Source organism: Lampris incognitus, chromosome 20, assembly GCF_029633865.1.
Source record: "Lampris incognitus isolate fLamInc1 chromosome 20, fLamInc1.hap2, whole genome shotgun sequence".
Taxonomy (NCBI): domain Eukaryota; kingdom Metazoa; phylum Chordata; class Actinopteri; order Lampriformes; family Lampridae; genus Lampris; species Lampris incognitus.
The window spans coordinates 30,549,907-30,566,523 of record NC_079230.1 but is presented as its reverse complement, the minus strand read 5'-3'; the positions used below and the strand labels follow the sequence as shown (position 1 = coordinate 30,566,523).

At 49.7% G+C, this 16,617-nt stretch overlaps 2 protein-coding genes across 4 annotated transcripts in view; one reads left to right on the top strand and one right to left on the bottom strand.

Annotated features, from left to right (window-relative positions):
- Nucleotides 1–2,408: 2,408 nt before the first annotated feature.
- On the bottom strand, nt 2,409–13,994 carry ecsit (ECSIT signaling integrator). Of its 3 annotated transcripts, none has more exons than XM_056300780.1 (8): nt 13,881–13,994; nt 12,380–12,546; nt 11,806–12,211; nt 11,474–11,697; nt 6,757–6,814; nt 6,446–6,594; nt 4,599–4,704; nt 2,409–3,085 (listed from the first exon to the last, which is right to left on the bottom strand). In XM_056300780.1, exons 2-8 carry the CDS (start codon nt 12,524–12,526, stop codon nt 2,784–2,786), a joined length of 1,392 nt encoding a protein of 463 aa, XP_056156755.1. In that variant the 5' UTR covers nt 12,527–12,546; nt 13,881–13,994; the 3' UTR covers nt 2,409–2,783. The 3 variants fall into 3 exon arrangements, with proteins under 3 accessions (XP_056156755.1, XP_056156753.1, XP_056156754.1); XM_056300778.1 differs by lacking the exon at nt 13,881–13,994 and adding an exon at nt 13,458–13,628; XM_056300779.1 differs by lacking the exon at nt 13,881–13,994 and adding an exon at nt 12,920–13,444.
- A 9-nt stretch (nt 13,995–14,003) lies between these two features.
- Nucleotides 14,004–16,617, top strand: part of eml3 (EMAP like 3) — a 46,359-nt gene continuing 43,745 nt past the window's right edge. The window contains exon 1 of the mRNA XM_056300774.1: nt 14,004–14,130. Coding sequence (XP_056156749.1) covers nt 14,106–14,130 — 25 coding nt within the window. The 5' untranslated portion in view covers nt 14,004–14,105. The remainder of the gene's footprint in view (nt 14,131–16,617) is intronic.

Here is a 16,617-nt window from a genome sequence, read left to right as displayed (position 1 = left end):
TCGGGCTGGGGCGTCCGGGTAGCCTAGCGCCCTATTCCGTTGCCTACCAACATGGGGATTGCCAGTTCGAATCCCCGTGTTACCTCCAGCTTGGTTGGGCGCCTGTGCATAACTGTCGTCCACCGACTTCCAGTTTCTGCTGCAGCGGTCATACCAGTTTCCTGTTTGTTGGCGTGTGCTGTTGACAAGGGCCTATTTTTCGCGATGCCTGCAAGGTTTACCGTGGACAGACGTCAACGACACACTTTCACCTGCACCCGCCAGCACACGGGTGAAACGTTTCAAGTTGTACATATCAAGTTACGTGCAGTTATGATGAGGACGTAACTTGATATGTACAACTTGAGACTTTTCACCCGTGTGCTGGCGGGTGCAGGTGGAGGCGTGTGGACAGTTGTGTGCGTGTCGTTGACATTTATCCGTGGTGAATCTTGCAGGCATCGCGAAAAATAGGCCAGTGTCAACAGCACACGCCAACAAACAGGAAACTGGTATGACCGCTGCAGTAGAAACCGGAAGTCGGTGGACTAGTTATGCACAGAGTCGATTGGCCGTGTCTGCAGGTGGGAAGCCGGATGTGGGTATGTGTCCTGGTTGCTGCACTAGCGCCTCCTCTGGTCGGTCGGGGCGCCTGTTTGGGGGGGGAGGGGGAACTGGGGGGAATAGCCTGATCCTCCCACACGCTGGCTGGCGGCTCCACATGTATGGAGGAGACATGTGGTAGTCTGCAGCCCTCCCCGGGTTGGCAGAGGAGGTGGAGCAGCGACCGGGACGGCTCAGAGAGCAGGGTGATTGGCCAAGTACAGTTGGGGAGAAAAATGGGGGGGTGGGGTATATGGGGCTAACTGTAACCCACCTAAAGACCAAACTGTTTTTTGACAATTACATAATTGTATATCGACCATATAACTTAATTCAACTAAGATACACAACACAAGTCTGTCTACTGCACTAGAATACTGCTGTAGTTTTAGTAGTGGCTTAGTAGTGGTTCAGTAGTGGTTCAGTAGTGGTCAGTGTCAGCCTGGACATGCCATCTAGTGGAAACCGCTCTAGTGCAGTGCTCTCCGTTTGGTAGAGTACTAAATGGCCTCAATGGTGGAAGAAGTCTCCAGGTCACAACGGCAGTGAAGGGGGATGAAGGCTGCAGCAGAGGGGGGTCCCCAGTCGTCTTGGTTCTCCATGCCATTGGACTCTGGCCACCCCCTGCCAAGGACCGTGTGGTGGCTGCAGGCGCATCAGCCACTCACATAAAAAGCTGTCACAAGCAGATGTCCCATTATGCGGCTCTGGGGTCGACCTCTACACCCATCTGAAGACCCAGAGGGACCCAGATGGAGGATGGTCATACTCAACCCCGAGTGACTGCCGATGATGATGAGTACTAAATAGCAACCATATAGCCAAGAGTGCAAGTTATGTCAAGTGCAAACAGTTGGATTATGCAATAGGTGGATTACATGTCAAAAAAGACATGCATGTTAGGGTTAATACTCCCATCTGTGCCCCTGACCAAGGCATGACGAGATGAACTGGAGTTGGTCCCCGGGTGCTGCCCACTGTTCCTAGCTCCACGGCTATGACGGCTTACATGCAGAGCATTATTTCCCTACGGGGATTAATGAAGTATATATATCCAAAAATGGTGTGAGTAATCTGACTTAAGGATTCCAGTTAGAATTAAGCTGGACAATGTCACAAGCTGAGCTGGAGGGGCTGCTTGCGCATCTGAGCAGATATGTCAGCAAGATACCACACACCTCAGTCTCACAGGGGGAAAAAAGGTAGTCTCGGGTGTCATCGGCATAGCAACGGTAGAGAGACCAGGTGCCGAGACGACTGGGCCACAGTACTGTACGGAGTGGGCTGAACATTGATCCTTGAGGCACACCAATTGCAGCCTACCAGGGGGCGAACACATGACCCCTTCATGATACTCGGTATTGCCTCCCAACTTGAGCTTCCAAGGGAGAGATCCTTGTTTTTGTAGCTTAAACTGACTCTGGATGAACAGGAAATGACCCACTGAGCAATGGACCGGATTTTCTGAAGTGGAGCGCACTCTCCGCTTACTGCTGACTCTCTTTAAATCACTGTGGTCGAAAGGATCTGTTAAATGATAAAATGCAAATGTTAGTTCATAAACTCTTAATCTGCAGAACTTCAGCAGGCAAGTCTTCCATCTGGTGAGGGATCAGCCAGGGAGATGCCGCTCTACTGCATTACAAGCTGCCTGCCATCCCTCACACGTGACTGTTGATGGCCTGGTTGTTATTGTGTGGATCATAACCCGATGGGCGAATCACAGACAGCAACTTCCTCACCCGCCGCCAGCATTTCAGTACAACATTCAAATGTTGTTAAGCACCAAAAAGTGATGGAATAGTCACTCAATGAAACTAGAGTGGAAGTGTTTATTTAGAGAGAAATGAGATATTCTGACACTCTTTACTGCCTCTAAGAGTCTTAGCGCAGACTTTCTTGTGGAACTTCTTGTTGAATTAAAGCGCATCAAATTAGATATCTATTACGGACAATAGTCATACAACCTCACCTATGCTGCCCTTTTTCTTTACAGGGGCTGACGACAGCTGTGAGACACATAACAAAGACAGGATTATTCTCTTTGATTCCTCGTAACATTCTTTGTTCACCACATTTCTGAACTTACACTAAAAAGGGTTTAGAATGACATAAGAATAGAAAAAAAAGAGAATCCCCGCGGTGAAGGACACACATACAACAGGCCAGTTTCTTCTGTTGGTCCTAGTCCTTGAGGCTGTTCACTGCTTTACCCTTTGGCTTTGTTGTGGCTTTTCTTCCACAAAATTGTCCGTCTCAGCTTGCTGTTCAAACCGTTGCTCCTCCCTTCCCTTGGTGTCCGTCTCCGAGTCTTTCTGGTAGCCGTGGTCTGGGCCAGGGTCCACAACCCTCTGGACCTCCCGCTGGCCTGCGTCCAGGCGGAAGAGGGTGGGGACACGACCCAGGATGGGGTTTGTCTGCTGTAGGTTAGAGATCCACTGGTTGAGGGTGGCCTGGTCTCCGTGGCTGGTCATGCACAAGGCAAATACTGGACCCTCATCCACTGGAGAGAGAGGACACATGATAATCAGTCTCATCAGCTAGAACACAGGATGATGGGTATAAACAGGGTGCAAACAATAGCATGGCTTACGCTGGAGCTCAAGTGTCAAACTGGGGGGCATGCCTCAGGGAGGACCTACTACAGTACATCCATGACACAAGGAGATATACACACTTGCTCTATCAGCAGAGCCGTGCCTCAGAGACAAATATCAAAACAAACATCAGCCATGATACCACACAGCCACATAGAACAGTACAACAATTTGCTGGTAAATAAAAAATGAGTGGGTCAAAAGCAAAGGCCACACAGCAGCAAAACAAGCCTAGAACACACGGATGCATAGTAAATATTAACTAAAATAGATTATAGATAAAAACTCTGCAAGGAGCAGAGGTGACGAAGGCATGAGTTTAAATACTTGGGGTCAACTGTCCAAAGTAATGGGGAGTGCAGAAGAGAGCTGAAGAGGGTGCAGGCAGGGTGGAGTGGGTGGAGAAGAGTGTCAGGAGTGATTTGTGACAGAAGGGTACCAGCAAGAGTTAAAGGGAAGGTTTACAAGATGGTTGTGAGACCAGCTATGTTATATGGTTTGGAGACAGCGGCACTGATGGAAAGACAGGAGGTGGAGCAGGAGGTGGCAGAGATGAAGATGAGAAGATTTTCATTGGGAGTGATGAAGAAGGACAGGATTAGGAACGATTATATTAGAGGGACAGCTCAGGTTGGACGGTTTGGAGACAAAGCAAGAGAGGCAAGATGGAGATGGTTTGGACATGTGTGGAGGAGAGATGCTGGGTATATTGGGAGAAGGATGCTGAATATGGAGCTGCCAGGGAAGAGGAGAAGAGGAAGGCCAAAGAGGAGGTTTATGGATGTGGTGAGGGAGGACATGCAGGTGGCTGGTGGGACAGAGGAAGATGCAGAAAACAGGAAGAGATGGAAACGGATTATCCGCTGTGGCAACTCCTAACGGGAGCAGCTGAAAATAGTAGTAGTAGTAGTAGATTATAGATAAATAACTAAGAATCGGATTAAATGTACAAGAATAAATACATTCCTCTGTTATGGTCAGTTTGCCATTGCACCACCAGGTTTAGATGTAGATGGTAGGAACAGCCCAGTCTGCATTGTGAATGCTGAATCACCCAAAAAATCTCATCAATTTGGACCATAATTTGTTGCCATAAAAAAAAAAAGAAGATAGATATGCACTCTGCAAAACCGTGGTAAAATCAATTTGGAAATTAATACTTAAGAGACCCCCCCCCCCCGCTAAAGTTACCAAAGCCATATTTTCAGGGGAGCTCCTGTCTTTCCACGAGGAGCCAAGCTTCCCATGACTCCCCTGTAGTTCAAACCCAGAGTGTAACTTGTTTTTCCCTTTTATCCCAGGACATTAGTATTGATGAGTAAATGACACATGTCGTTACGCCACCTCCTTCTGACTTAACCGTAAAGACGGTGAGAGTTCAGTGACCTAAACTTGAGTGTCTCGGTTTGTATGTCTTACAGTCATCAACATCAAATTCCTCTTCCTCTCCCAGGTCCCGCTCCAAATCCAGGTCCAGCTGGAGAGGGTAGTCGAAACACCTCTCTGGATCATAGGGCTCCTCCACCTTCAGAGTATTCCAGAAACACAGATACCACACAAAAAGCAAATTAATAACAACACGGAGAAATGAACACAAAGAGACTGACTCAGAGTAACAACAAGCAATTCAAGTACCATCCCAGAACCGGGAGGGGGAGGGGGGGGCACTAAGGGCCCAGACACGCCAAACCGACACCAGAGAACTAGCGCCGACGAAGGCCGACTGTTGGCTAATGTAGCGTTCTACACCTGCATGAGAGGAAATAACTCTCCGCACCAGCGGGGGGCGGTGGTCTGTATTCATCGTTTTTGAAACCGGAAGACCCGGGACTGCGGATATACAAACCGTAAACAAAGCAGCGTTTGCTTACCATTTTCACTCAACTCTCGCTCGGTACTGAGCGAGTACTGTATTGTACTCGCTCAGTACAGTACTACTCACCCAGTACAGTACTGCACTGTCTGTACTGAGCGTCTACTCAGTACAGACAGTACAGTACTGTATTGTACTCGCTCAGTACAGTACTACTCACCCAGTACAGTACTGCACTGTCTGTACTGAGCATCTACTCAGTACAGACAGTACAGTACTGTATTGTACTCGCTCAGTACAGTACTACTCACCCAGTACAGTACTGCACTGTCTGTACTGAGCATCTACTCAGTACAGACAGTACAGTACTGTATTGTACTCGCTCAGTACAGTACTACTCACCCAGTACAGTACTGCACTGTCTGTACTGAGCGTCTACTCAGTACAGACAGTGTGGTAGTATAGCTGCTTCTCATGGAGAATACGTCGGGTAAAAAGTGGCAAATGGCACCGGTGTTGGTCAGCCCTTGTTTTTTGGTTGTGGAAGAAGGAAGGAAGAGGCGGAGGTGAAAAATAAGGAGAAATTGCACCAAATGGGTGAAATCATGGACACCACAGCGACAAGGCTCAGGGGGCTTTCTCGAACCCGTGTCGAGAACTGGACATAAATGCAAGCTCCGATTTTAAAAATGTCGCTCAGCTCTTCCCTGTTCAGAGCCTTCGGTGTGTGGCCTCTTGACTTCGTCGTTTGCTTGCTTTCGTAACTTGGGGGTGCCTGCAGTCAGGTGAGACTGAAGAGGTCACTTAGATGATGAAGAAACGTGTCTCTCAGTAAACGTTGTGTCCAGACGAACTGACTCACCTTCTCTATGTTCCCAGCCATATCTGAGAACACTTGGAAAGATGATCAATCCTTCTGATCTTTTTTTTTCTTCTTCCTCCCCCATTGTACTTGGCCAATTGCCCCACTCTTCTGAGTCATCCCGGTCTCTGCTCCACCCCCTCTGCCGATCCGGGGAGGGCTGCAGACTACCACATGCCTCCTCCCATACATGTGGAGTCACCAGCCGCTTCTTTTCACCTGACAGTGAGGAGTTTCACCAGGGGGACGTAGCGTGTGGGCGGATCACGCTATTCCCTCCAGTTCCCCCTCCCCCCGAACAGGTGCCCCGGCTGACCAGAGGAGGCGCTAGTGCAGCAATCAGGACACATCCCCACATCCGGCTTCCCATCCGCAGACACGGCCAATTGTGTCAATAGGGACGCCCAACCAAGCCGGAGGCAACACGGGGATTCGATCCGGCGATCCCCGTGTTGGTAGGTAACGGAACGGACTGCCACGCTACTCAGACGCCGATCCTTCTGATATTTTAGGCAAACTTCTCCCCTAATGTTACACACAGGACGTGTTCCAGATACTGACTGCACAGCAATTGAAAACAGAGTCTCCTACCTTTTCCTCGGGTGGCAGTGGGTCAGCCCTGAGGATGTAGTAGTATACACAAGTCTTCCTGAGCCACAGAGGAAAGGGTCCCTCCACAAACACTGGCCTGCTGGCGTCATGCTTGGCCAGCAGCTCTATCTGGTCTGGACTTTGGGTACCTAGCGCCAGGAAATGAGGAAAATGAAGGATCGGCGATGTTAAAAAGTGTATCACATTAAGGAATAAACATTTACACGATACGACGTGCAGATACGCAACTATGCAAGAAATGCACGGATCAAACACTAAACGAATAATCAAAACCAAAATTCTTTCCTTACCTACAATATATGGATGTGATATCTCCTCTCCAGCCTCCGTGATGTCTGTGAAGGGCATCTACAGAGGAGAAGAGATATAGATATGCAATGTTATATACACCTGATTACCTCCACCATCTGGCAGACAGACCTTAACACTGACAACCATAAAGGCTCATATGGTCAAAAATGTTAATCTCTCTTAGTGTCTCCAGGTAAGAAAACCAAACAAGGTTGAATCAGTTCATGTGGACACCACGTTTACTGAGAGAAACGTTCCATCATCATCTAAATGACCTCTTCAGTCTCACCGGACTGCAGGTACCCCCACCCTTACAAACAATACAGTGGCTGCAGGTACCCCCACCCTTACAAACAATAGAGTGGCTGCAGGTACCCCCACCCTTATAAACAATACAGTGGCATAACAACTGACACCAACAACCAGATTCGTATGCAAATTGCCGTGACCATTAACTGGAGTTACAGTGGCCATGTGTACTGTTCACAGAGGATTGGGGAATAGTTGCAATTACAGCATTGTAAGATGGTGACAGATGTACTCTTAAGCCCCCCCCCCCCCCCCCCCCCGGTTCAGGGATGGTCGTTCCCTCTTAACTTATGCCCCTTTTCCACTACATGGTACCGGCTCGGCTTGACTCGCTTCTGTGTCATTTTCCATTACCGTAACAGTACCATCTCAGCGTACCCGCTCCAGTTTTTTTTGGAACCTCGACAAAGGTGGTACCAGAAAAGTGGTAACAGTTACCAAAATGCTGGTACTTTCCAGTACTGGAAAACAAAAAAAAGGGCGAGTCGAGTCGAGTTGAGCCGGTACCATGTATTGGAAAAGGGGCAACAGATGGCCTCTTTTGACTTCCTGTTCAAACCAGCGTTCCTCCCTATCAAGGATGTGCACATCCTCATCCTTGAAGGAGTGGCCACTGGCCTATAGATGGTGTAGACTGTGGAGTCCTGGCCTATAGATGGTGTAGACTGTGGAGTCCTGGCCTATAGATGGTGTAGACTGTGGAGTCCTGGCCTGTAGATGGTGTAGACTGTGGAGTCCTGGCCTGTAGATGGTGTAGACTGTGGAGTCCTGGCCTGTAGATGGTGTAGACTGTGGAGTCCTGGCCTGTAGATGGTGTAGACTTTGGAGTCCTGGCCTGTAGATGGTGTAGACTGTGGAGTCCTGGCCTGTAGATGGTGTAGACTTTGGAGTCCTGGCCTGTAGATGGTGTAGACTGTGGAGTCCTGGCCTGTAGATGGTGTAGACTGTGGAGTCCTGGCCTGTAGATGGTGTAGACTTTGGAGTCCTGGCCTGTAGATGGTGTAGACTGTGGAGTCCTGGCCTGTAGATGGTGTAGACAGTCCTGGCCTGATTGATGTGTTAGCTCTCCTGTGTTGTGTCATCCTCTTGGCCAGCATCTGTTTCGTTTCCCCAATGTACAAGTCTCGGCAATCCTCCTGGCATTTAACAGTTACACTATATTGCTGTTTGTGCTGGGGGGGACCCGATCCTTGGGGTGAACCAACGTCTGGCACAGTGTGTTTTGGGGTTTGAAAGCAACTGAGACGCGGTGTTTTGAAAATACACACCCCAACTTTTCCGCCACTCCCGCCACATACAGAATCACCTCTGGTTTACGCTTAGACAGCTGTTGTCCTTCTCCTCTCTTCCATCGGCTGGTGCAGTGTTTGGACGTCTTCCTGGCTTTGACAAACACCCAGCTAGGATAACCACACTTAACCAGGGCCTGTTTAATGTGGGATTTCTCCCCTTCCCCGGCCGCTGTGTCGGTGGGGACGTTGTCAGCTCGGTGGTACAGCGTCCTGATGACTCCTATTTTGTGCTCCAGTAGATGATGAGAGTCAAACCTTAAGTACTGATCAGTATGTGTTGGTTTACGGTAAACATCAACAATCAAATGTCCCCCATCACCAATTTTACAGTGTAAGAAGACTAATCTGTCATTTTCACTGGTCAGTGAAATGAGCTACATCCTGGGATTCAAGTTTAACCCAGGTGTCGTCCACAAATCTGAACCAATGGCTAGGTGGTGTCCCTGGATAGGACATCAGGGCCTCTTTTCCACTTCCTCCATATGCAAGTTGGCCACTACAGGTGAGACTGGGGAACCCATAGCACACCCATGCCTCTGCCTGTAGTACTGCCCCCTGTATGTGAAGCACGTGGACTGAAGACCCAGCTTCAGGAGCAGACAAACTTGGCCAGTGTCAGGGGTGGTCCTATTGGTAAGGGTGGGGTCGTTTTGTAATTTCATATGGACTACCTCCACTGCTTCATCAACAAGAATGCACGTGAAGAGAGATGTAACATCATAAGAGACCATTGTTTCATCCCTGTCCATAATGATGTCCCTCACCTTATCCACAACATCCACAGCGTTCTGAATGTGATACTCATTACTGCCTACCAACGGGTTAAGAATCGATGTCAGAAACTTAAGAGATGTTACGGGCATGGTGGTCCAGTGGATACCACTGTTGCTTTACAGCAAGAAGGTCCTGGGTTCAAACCCCAGGCCGTCCCAGGTCCTTTCTGTGAGGAGTTTGCATGTTCTCCCTTGGTCTGTGTGGGTTTCCTCCGGGTGCTCCGGTTTCCTCCCACCATCAAAAAGACATGCATGTTAGGGTTAATACTCCTGCCTGTGCCCCTGAGCAAGGCAATGGAAAGAATAAGTGGAGTTGGTCCCCGGGCGCTGCAGCTGCCCACTGCTCCTATACAATATAAGATGGTTTACATGTAGAGAGAACAAATTTCACTGGAACCTGTACAACGATGAAATACAGTGGCTTTCTTCTTCTTTTCTTTTTATAGGTCACTGACTTAATCATACAAACAACAGGCCGTAGTGGCACATCCTGTTTATGTATCTTAGGTAAACCATATAGACTAGGTGTAGCTTCCCCTGGGCATAGTCTGTGGTACAAAATTCTGTCAAAAGCATTGTCCTGTTCCGCCATCTTCAGTCAATCTATCACCTTTTTCTTGTAACCACTGCCTGGATCTCATTTCAGGGGCTCCTAAGTATTTATGCCGCTATGTAACGTCACAATTTTCTCATGATAATCTGTCTGGTACAGCGCATCTGCCTTTGTCTGCCAGAAGGATGACGATGTTAAAATTGGTCCATCCCAAGGATCGGGTCACCCTGGCACAAACAGGACAATATAGTGTACCCTGTTAAGTGCCAGGAGGATTGCCGTGACTTGTACATCAGGGAAACTAAACAGACGCTGGCCAAGAGGATGACACAACACAGGAGAGCTAACATGTCAGGCCAGGACTCCACAGCCTACACCATCTACAGGCCAGGACTCCACAGTCTATACCAGGGATAGGCAACATGGTCCAGAAAGGTCCGGTGTGGGAGCAGGTCTTTGTTCCAACCAAGGAGTTACACACCTGTGTCTACAAATCAAGGTCCTTGGCAAAGACTAATAGAATCAGGCGTGTAACTGCTTGGTTGGAACAAAGACCTGCACCCACACCGGACCTTTCTGGACCATGTTGCCTATCCCTGGTCTACACCATCTACAGGCCAGGACTCCACAGTCTACACCATCTACAGGCCAGTGGCCACTCTTTCAAGGATGAGGAGGTGCACACCCTTGATAGGAAGGAACGCTGAATTGAACAGGAAGTCAAAGAGGCCATCTATGTGAAGAGGGAACGACCATACCTAAACCGGGGGGGGGGGGGGCTTAAGAGTACATCTGTCGCCATCTTACAATGCTGTGGTTGCAACTATTCCCCAATCCTCTGTGAGTCGTACACATGGCCATGGTAACTCTAGTTAATGGTCATGCCCATATTTGCATATGAAACTGGTCGTTGGTTTGGGTCGTTATGCCACTGTATTGTTTATAAGGGTGGGGGTACCTGCAGCCACTGTATTATTTATAAGGGTGGGGACACCTGCAGTCACTGTATTGTTTATAAGGGTGGGGGTACCTGCAGCCACTGTATTGTTTATAAGGGTGGGACACCTGCAGTCACTGTATTGTTTATAAGGGTGGGGGTACCTGCAGTCACTGTATTGTTTATAAGGGTGGGGGTACCTGCAGTCCCTGTATTGTTTACCTGCAGTCACTGTATTGTTTATAAGGGTGGGGTACCTGCAGTCAGGTGAGACTGAAGAGGTCACTTAGATGATGATGGAATGTTTCTCTCAATAAACGTTGTGTGCAGATAAACTGATTCACCTTTCTTTGACATTAATCATTCTCAGGTTTCCAAAAAATATGTGTCAATATCCAAATAGTTGTTTCACACATAAAAGCTGGTTTTAGTGCCAACACACGTTTACTTAATTCTGTACAGATGAAAAGAGGTATAAGCTTAAAAATCAAACCATGACCATGTTACGTCTGTACTTTGGTTTAGTTAACGTTTTGGTCAAAGGTGTTTTCTGAAGACACAGTCGCTTGACTGAAATGTCAAAAACATGGTGTACACATGGAGTACACAAACTGAAAGGATGTTCTTGCATACATGTCATGTTTTTATATCAGAATCAGAAGAAATCAGGAATTCTTTTATTGCCATGTGCAGCACATGCACTTGGAATTCAGCTCGGCGTTATTCTCTGTACCAACAACACCAAGGGATGAAGAATTTCTGATTTCTTCTGACTCTGATACAAACATGACATGGATGCAAGGACATCCTTTCAGTCTGTGCACTCTATCCAAACCCATAATCAAGATATACCTGGTAGACGGTGACCTTTGCATCTAGGTCACTGGCGATACGTGTCAGGCTAAATCGAGCCAGGTCAACGGGATCTTCGGGCAGTTGATATGGGATCGGGTAGGGGTTTGTGTGTTTGAATTTGGGGAACCAGTACATCAGGCGCTGAAACTTCCTCATGGGGTGGCTTTTCTCTCCAAAGATCTGGACCAACAGGACCTTAGTCTCCACATTGGGCATTATACCTGGTCACACAAAAACCCATCCACAAACATGCACAAAGTTTGCTAGGCTTGAAGATTCATGGTCGGATCAAGGCACAGACACTAACTTGATATACAGCAGATACATACCATAGCTCTCCATCTGCTCCAGCACCTGAATTCCACACTCCTGCTGCCGAGGATAGTGGTTAAACATGCGTTGGATATAGTTCCTGGGGACAAACACCTCTTTGGGGAAAACGTCCAAGAGCTTATTGTAGACAGCTAGGTCTTTCTCTACACCAAACTCTGGCATCTTCTTCAGGGCAGCATAAATAAACTCAACATGACCACGACGTCTGATATCTCTTTTGATGAAGGCATTCACCACTTTATTGAAGGTGGCCTTCGTTTTGGTTTCCCTGGCCGCTCGTTCAAACAGGTCGTCATGAATGACCAGTGACTTATCCTTTTTCCCCTCATCATCCTTTCTGAAGTCGGCAGCCGTAACCGACTTCTTGGCATAGGCTGGACTGCCGTGGAAGTGCTTCGGCATCTGTGTGCATCAACATATTTACCTTGTCTAATGTCAGCTTGAATGCATAATACATTGTAGGTAATGGAATTTACAGCAAAACAAGACTCCAATCACTGAATTTTAAAACGCTCAATGCTGATGAAAGCCGCGTGTAAACACATGACTACTTTTAAGTGGGAGGTTTACCTGGCCATGTGTGTTGCACAGTACCCCCACTGACGTTACCATGGCGGAGGATGACTGGAGTAGGGCAGCATACTGGTGGGCCCATCTGACCGAGGAGAGCAGGACCTTAAGACCCTGAAACCCTGACAGGCGGCGTGCACAATTCATGGTAGACTCATCACACTGACCTTCAGGGAATAACACGAAAGGGGTAAGATGAACGTGACGTTTCTCACCAGAAGATACAGCTTCATAGCAGTGGCGGCTGGCCAGTACAGGGCGCTGGGGCGCCGCCCCCTTCTGACATCAAGAGATGAAAATCTACTTAAACATGTTAAACATAATTTAGTTGTATGATGCAAATAATTATGAAATAAAAGTGTTTTCCAGTCTGTGAGCGCCCGTCAGCAGCATTAAATACTGGTTCCAAATGGTGTTTGGTTGGTTCCTGTCTAAATACATATACTTCCTGTCTGAATACATATACTTCCTGTCTGAATACATGTACTTCCTGTCTGAATGCCTACACTTCCTGGGTGAGGGGCGCCGGCCAAACCATACCTTATGTAAAGCCCTCAAACGTGTGGCGAGCAGGTGACCTGAGGCTGCTGTCTGATTGGTTTCTTCAGGTTTCCCAGGGGGCGCTGTTCTGTGCCGCCCCAGACACGCCCACTCTTACCGGCAGCGGATCGGTATCGTTTTAATGTTTTTGGATCTCATGTGATTGGACAGTTCTCGTGGCTTGTCAATCACGTTCGCACCCACCACGACGCCTCGTATCGACTGTCAATCATCCCCCGTCTGCGAGCCCTGATCGAATCTCTAGGCTACACGGGTCCTTCTTAATAACTCTGTGGCCATTACAGCAGCTGTCAGGTGGGCTGCGCCAAGGTACGTTGCGCCCCCCCCCCCAAAATTTTTCGCACCAGCCGCCACTGCTTCACATTATTCAAGCCTCATACGCACGGGGTTTACTTTACAGGACTAGCGTACAAAGTAAGCAGACAAACGTCTCGTACGAGTCTGAGAAGATGGCGGTAAACGCGACGCGGGTTGCCGTGGGACTACTCGGTCCAGGCGGCCCGCGGGAACTACTCACAGGCGCCTGGAAGAACGCGGAGACCCGACGTCTCTCTCTCCTTCAAACGCGTCCCTCCGCGGGCGCGTCCATGTTGAACACCCGGCGCTCGCGGCCTGCGGTCCTTCCCCGTTCGGCGTCCCCCAACCGCCGGAAACACGCGGCGGGAACCATGGTTCCGCCGTCATTTCCCCTTCACGACCCACACGGAGGCGCCAAACGCGACCGAAAGTAAGTAGCGGAACGTCCGCTGGAGAAAGTTTTTTTTTTGTTTTAATGGCGGCGGGCGGGGATGGGGGGGGGGTGGAGGTTGGGGTGGGGGTGTAACCGGATCGAAAAAAAGCGGCGTTACAAGTTTTGAGCAGCGCCGCACGTTATAACGGCGTCTCCTCCGCACGGAGGAAGGAAGGAAGGAAGTGTGGAGGGAGGCGGCGAGGCGGCTACCTGAGCGCGGCTCCTGGCGGTGTGCGCCAGATGCCCGGCGGGCGGAGGCGGCGGGGGGGGTGGTAGTCCTCCTCTTCTGGATCTGCGATCGGCTCTCTTTTCTTTCTCTTGTTTTCTCTGACGGGCGCGTTTAAAACCCTATAATGGAAACGACCCCCCGACGCAGAGTTTACTTCTAGAGCGGCTCCCCCGCAGCGCGCCGCGGCGTCTGATCTACGTCGGACTATGGACGGCTCCACCAACAGCTCGGGTGAGTGGGGCGACGAACGGCTCTCGACCTTTTTTTTTTACAGCGCCTCAATATTTTAGCGCTCGCGGTGGTGGTGTAGGTGGGGGGGGGTAGTCGCCCCCCCCCCACCACCTCCACCTCGCACCTCCGGCGCAGGTCGTGCGCGCGGAGGTGCGCACGACCAATTCAATCAGTTTCATTTGCGTGGCCCCAATATCGCCAATTAGAGGTTTGCCTCGTCGGGCTCCACGGCGACGCAATGGGGACACGCGTCACGGAGACGCTCGCTGCAGGTTGGCGCAGATTGCGTCCCCCGCACTTAGCACGCGGATTCCGGCTCGCTCCGAGAGGCAAAGCCGCCGCGTCCTGCCATGATCTGGGTCAGGTGTAAGGGGATTGTTGTGGGGGGTGGGGCGCAGAGGAAAGTATATTGTAGCGAATTCGGGGGGGGGGGGGGACAACCGCTGGAACTGCCGCGGCCGGGAAGCGAACCCGCTCGACTAAAGGGTCCGAGCCGCCAGCCAGCGGCCAGCGTGTCTTCTTATCCATGCGCGTTACAGTATGTCAGGGGTCCCCAATAGGCGGCCCGCGGGCCACGTCCGGCCCGTGACGGGTTGATTTATGGTCCGCGAGAAATGCCAGAAGGAAGAATTTTTTTTATTTCCCTACCAAAAAAAAACAAAAATTTAATTTCTTAGTAAAAGTAAGACTAGTAATATATCGAAAAATAGATGAAAAACCTCTGTTTAAATTATAATACCTGCAACGTGTCGACACCGAAACAAACTAACGAACAAACATGCTGCTGGAGGTTGAGTGGCCCGTGGTTTTAAAAGTGGCCCCGCTATGAAAAGTAATTGGGGACCCCTGCAGTGTGTTGACCATTCTGCTGGGATTGAAACGAACAGTCTGCAAATAGGACTGACGTCTGACAGACAGACAACAGGCCTTCATGGTCCTTCCCCCCCCCCAAGTTTTTGGGGGGGTCTGGTGAAACACTCCCATTTGAAACAAACAAATTTGTTCTTCTCTTTTTAAATCCACGAGCTCGTGATGCGTAAGCTTCTGCTCGTTCTGGAGGAGGTCTGGAGGAGGACGGGCAGGCAGGCAGACCACCGGCGGTGCGGCCAGCGCTTCAGACACGTAGGGGGACGTGAGAACAAAAACGGTTTAAAGAGGAAACCGTACACAGAGACCGGATCCACCAGCACTTTCTAAGTCTTTCCAACTATTGCGAGAGTCGAGGTTTCTATTCATCCATTCGTTGTCAGGTTTCGGGGAGGTAATGTGCGGCGTCGCACGTAGACACTAATTACAGCTGTGTTTTGGAAGTAAGCTTCCATTATGAATGCAAAAAGACGACCCCCCCCCCTTTGAAATGTCTAGGGGTCCCCCTGCTCCGTCCCCCTCAGGGAAAACAGTTTAATCGAAGCCATAATCCCGCGGTGCTGGTGTGCAATTGTTGCACATATGTAAACCCTGCACTCCCAGCTTCTGCGCTGATGTTGTGTTTACTTGTTTTGTCAAATGGCGGGGTGACAAGGCACGGGGTGGGTGGGTGGGTGGGGGGGGGACAGTAAATATCACACAGAGACTCCTGCCAGCATCCGTGGACGAGGCCTGAGCTGTCCGAAGTTTGGGTTTGCATGCGCGTTTGCATGTGTGCCGGCAGTGCAGTTAAGCCCCATAAAGCTCTTGCCGATGTTGGTGTATAATCAAATCTTACCCCCGCAGCCTAAATGTAGCCTTCAACTATTTCCTTTTTCTCAAGCTGCAAACACCACTCACTACGCCTCTGTTTCATTCTCCGCCGACCCCAGCTGCACTACGTCACGTGTCAGCAACTCCGTTGTCCTGGACGACGCGGGCGCAAAACACATTCTGCTCATATAGTATATGTTATGTAACCGCTCCTCTGCAGCCAGGCTGACTCCCACCGTCCAGGACACGACATTTTTCCTGCGAGGCGCCTGCTCGGAGATGGAGAGAGGTTTCCACACTCGGATGCAAGAAGACCACCAAGGAGGAGATCTCTGGAAACCCGGTCTCGTACCCGCAGGTCAACGAGCAGCTCCCTTCGGGGTTTTCGGTGCATTGCTCCGGGGGCACGTGAGGCAATAGGCCCGTGAACCTTCGGGATTTAAAGGTTTGTTCGTCACGTACTTCACACGCAAGTACAACGAGCAGTGGAATGCTCGTTTTGGCAAAGCACACAGCGACGAGACGAAGTGGAACAACAAGTAACGAGTAGACAGGAATAACATGTCACAGTTAAAACTCTGGGGAGGATACAGAGGGTTTGCTCCGACGAGTATGTAAATACAAATATACAGAAATGCAAACGCGTACAAACACACAAAACGTGTCTGCATGAGGGAAAGTGTCAGAGACAAAGCGGTCTGGATAACAGCTCAGGAGTGTAGTGTGATGTTGAGCTGGCCGGAGATCAGCTGGATCTTGCAAAAGGAGATCTTTGTCCCTTCACTGTTCCCCAGTAACAGTGCAACA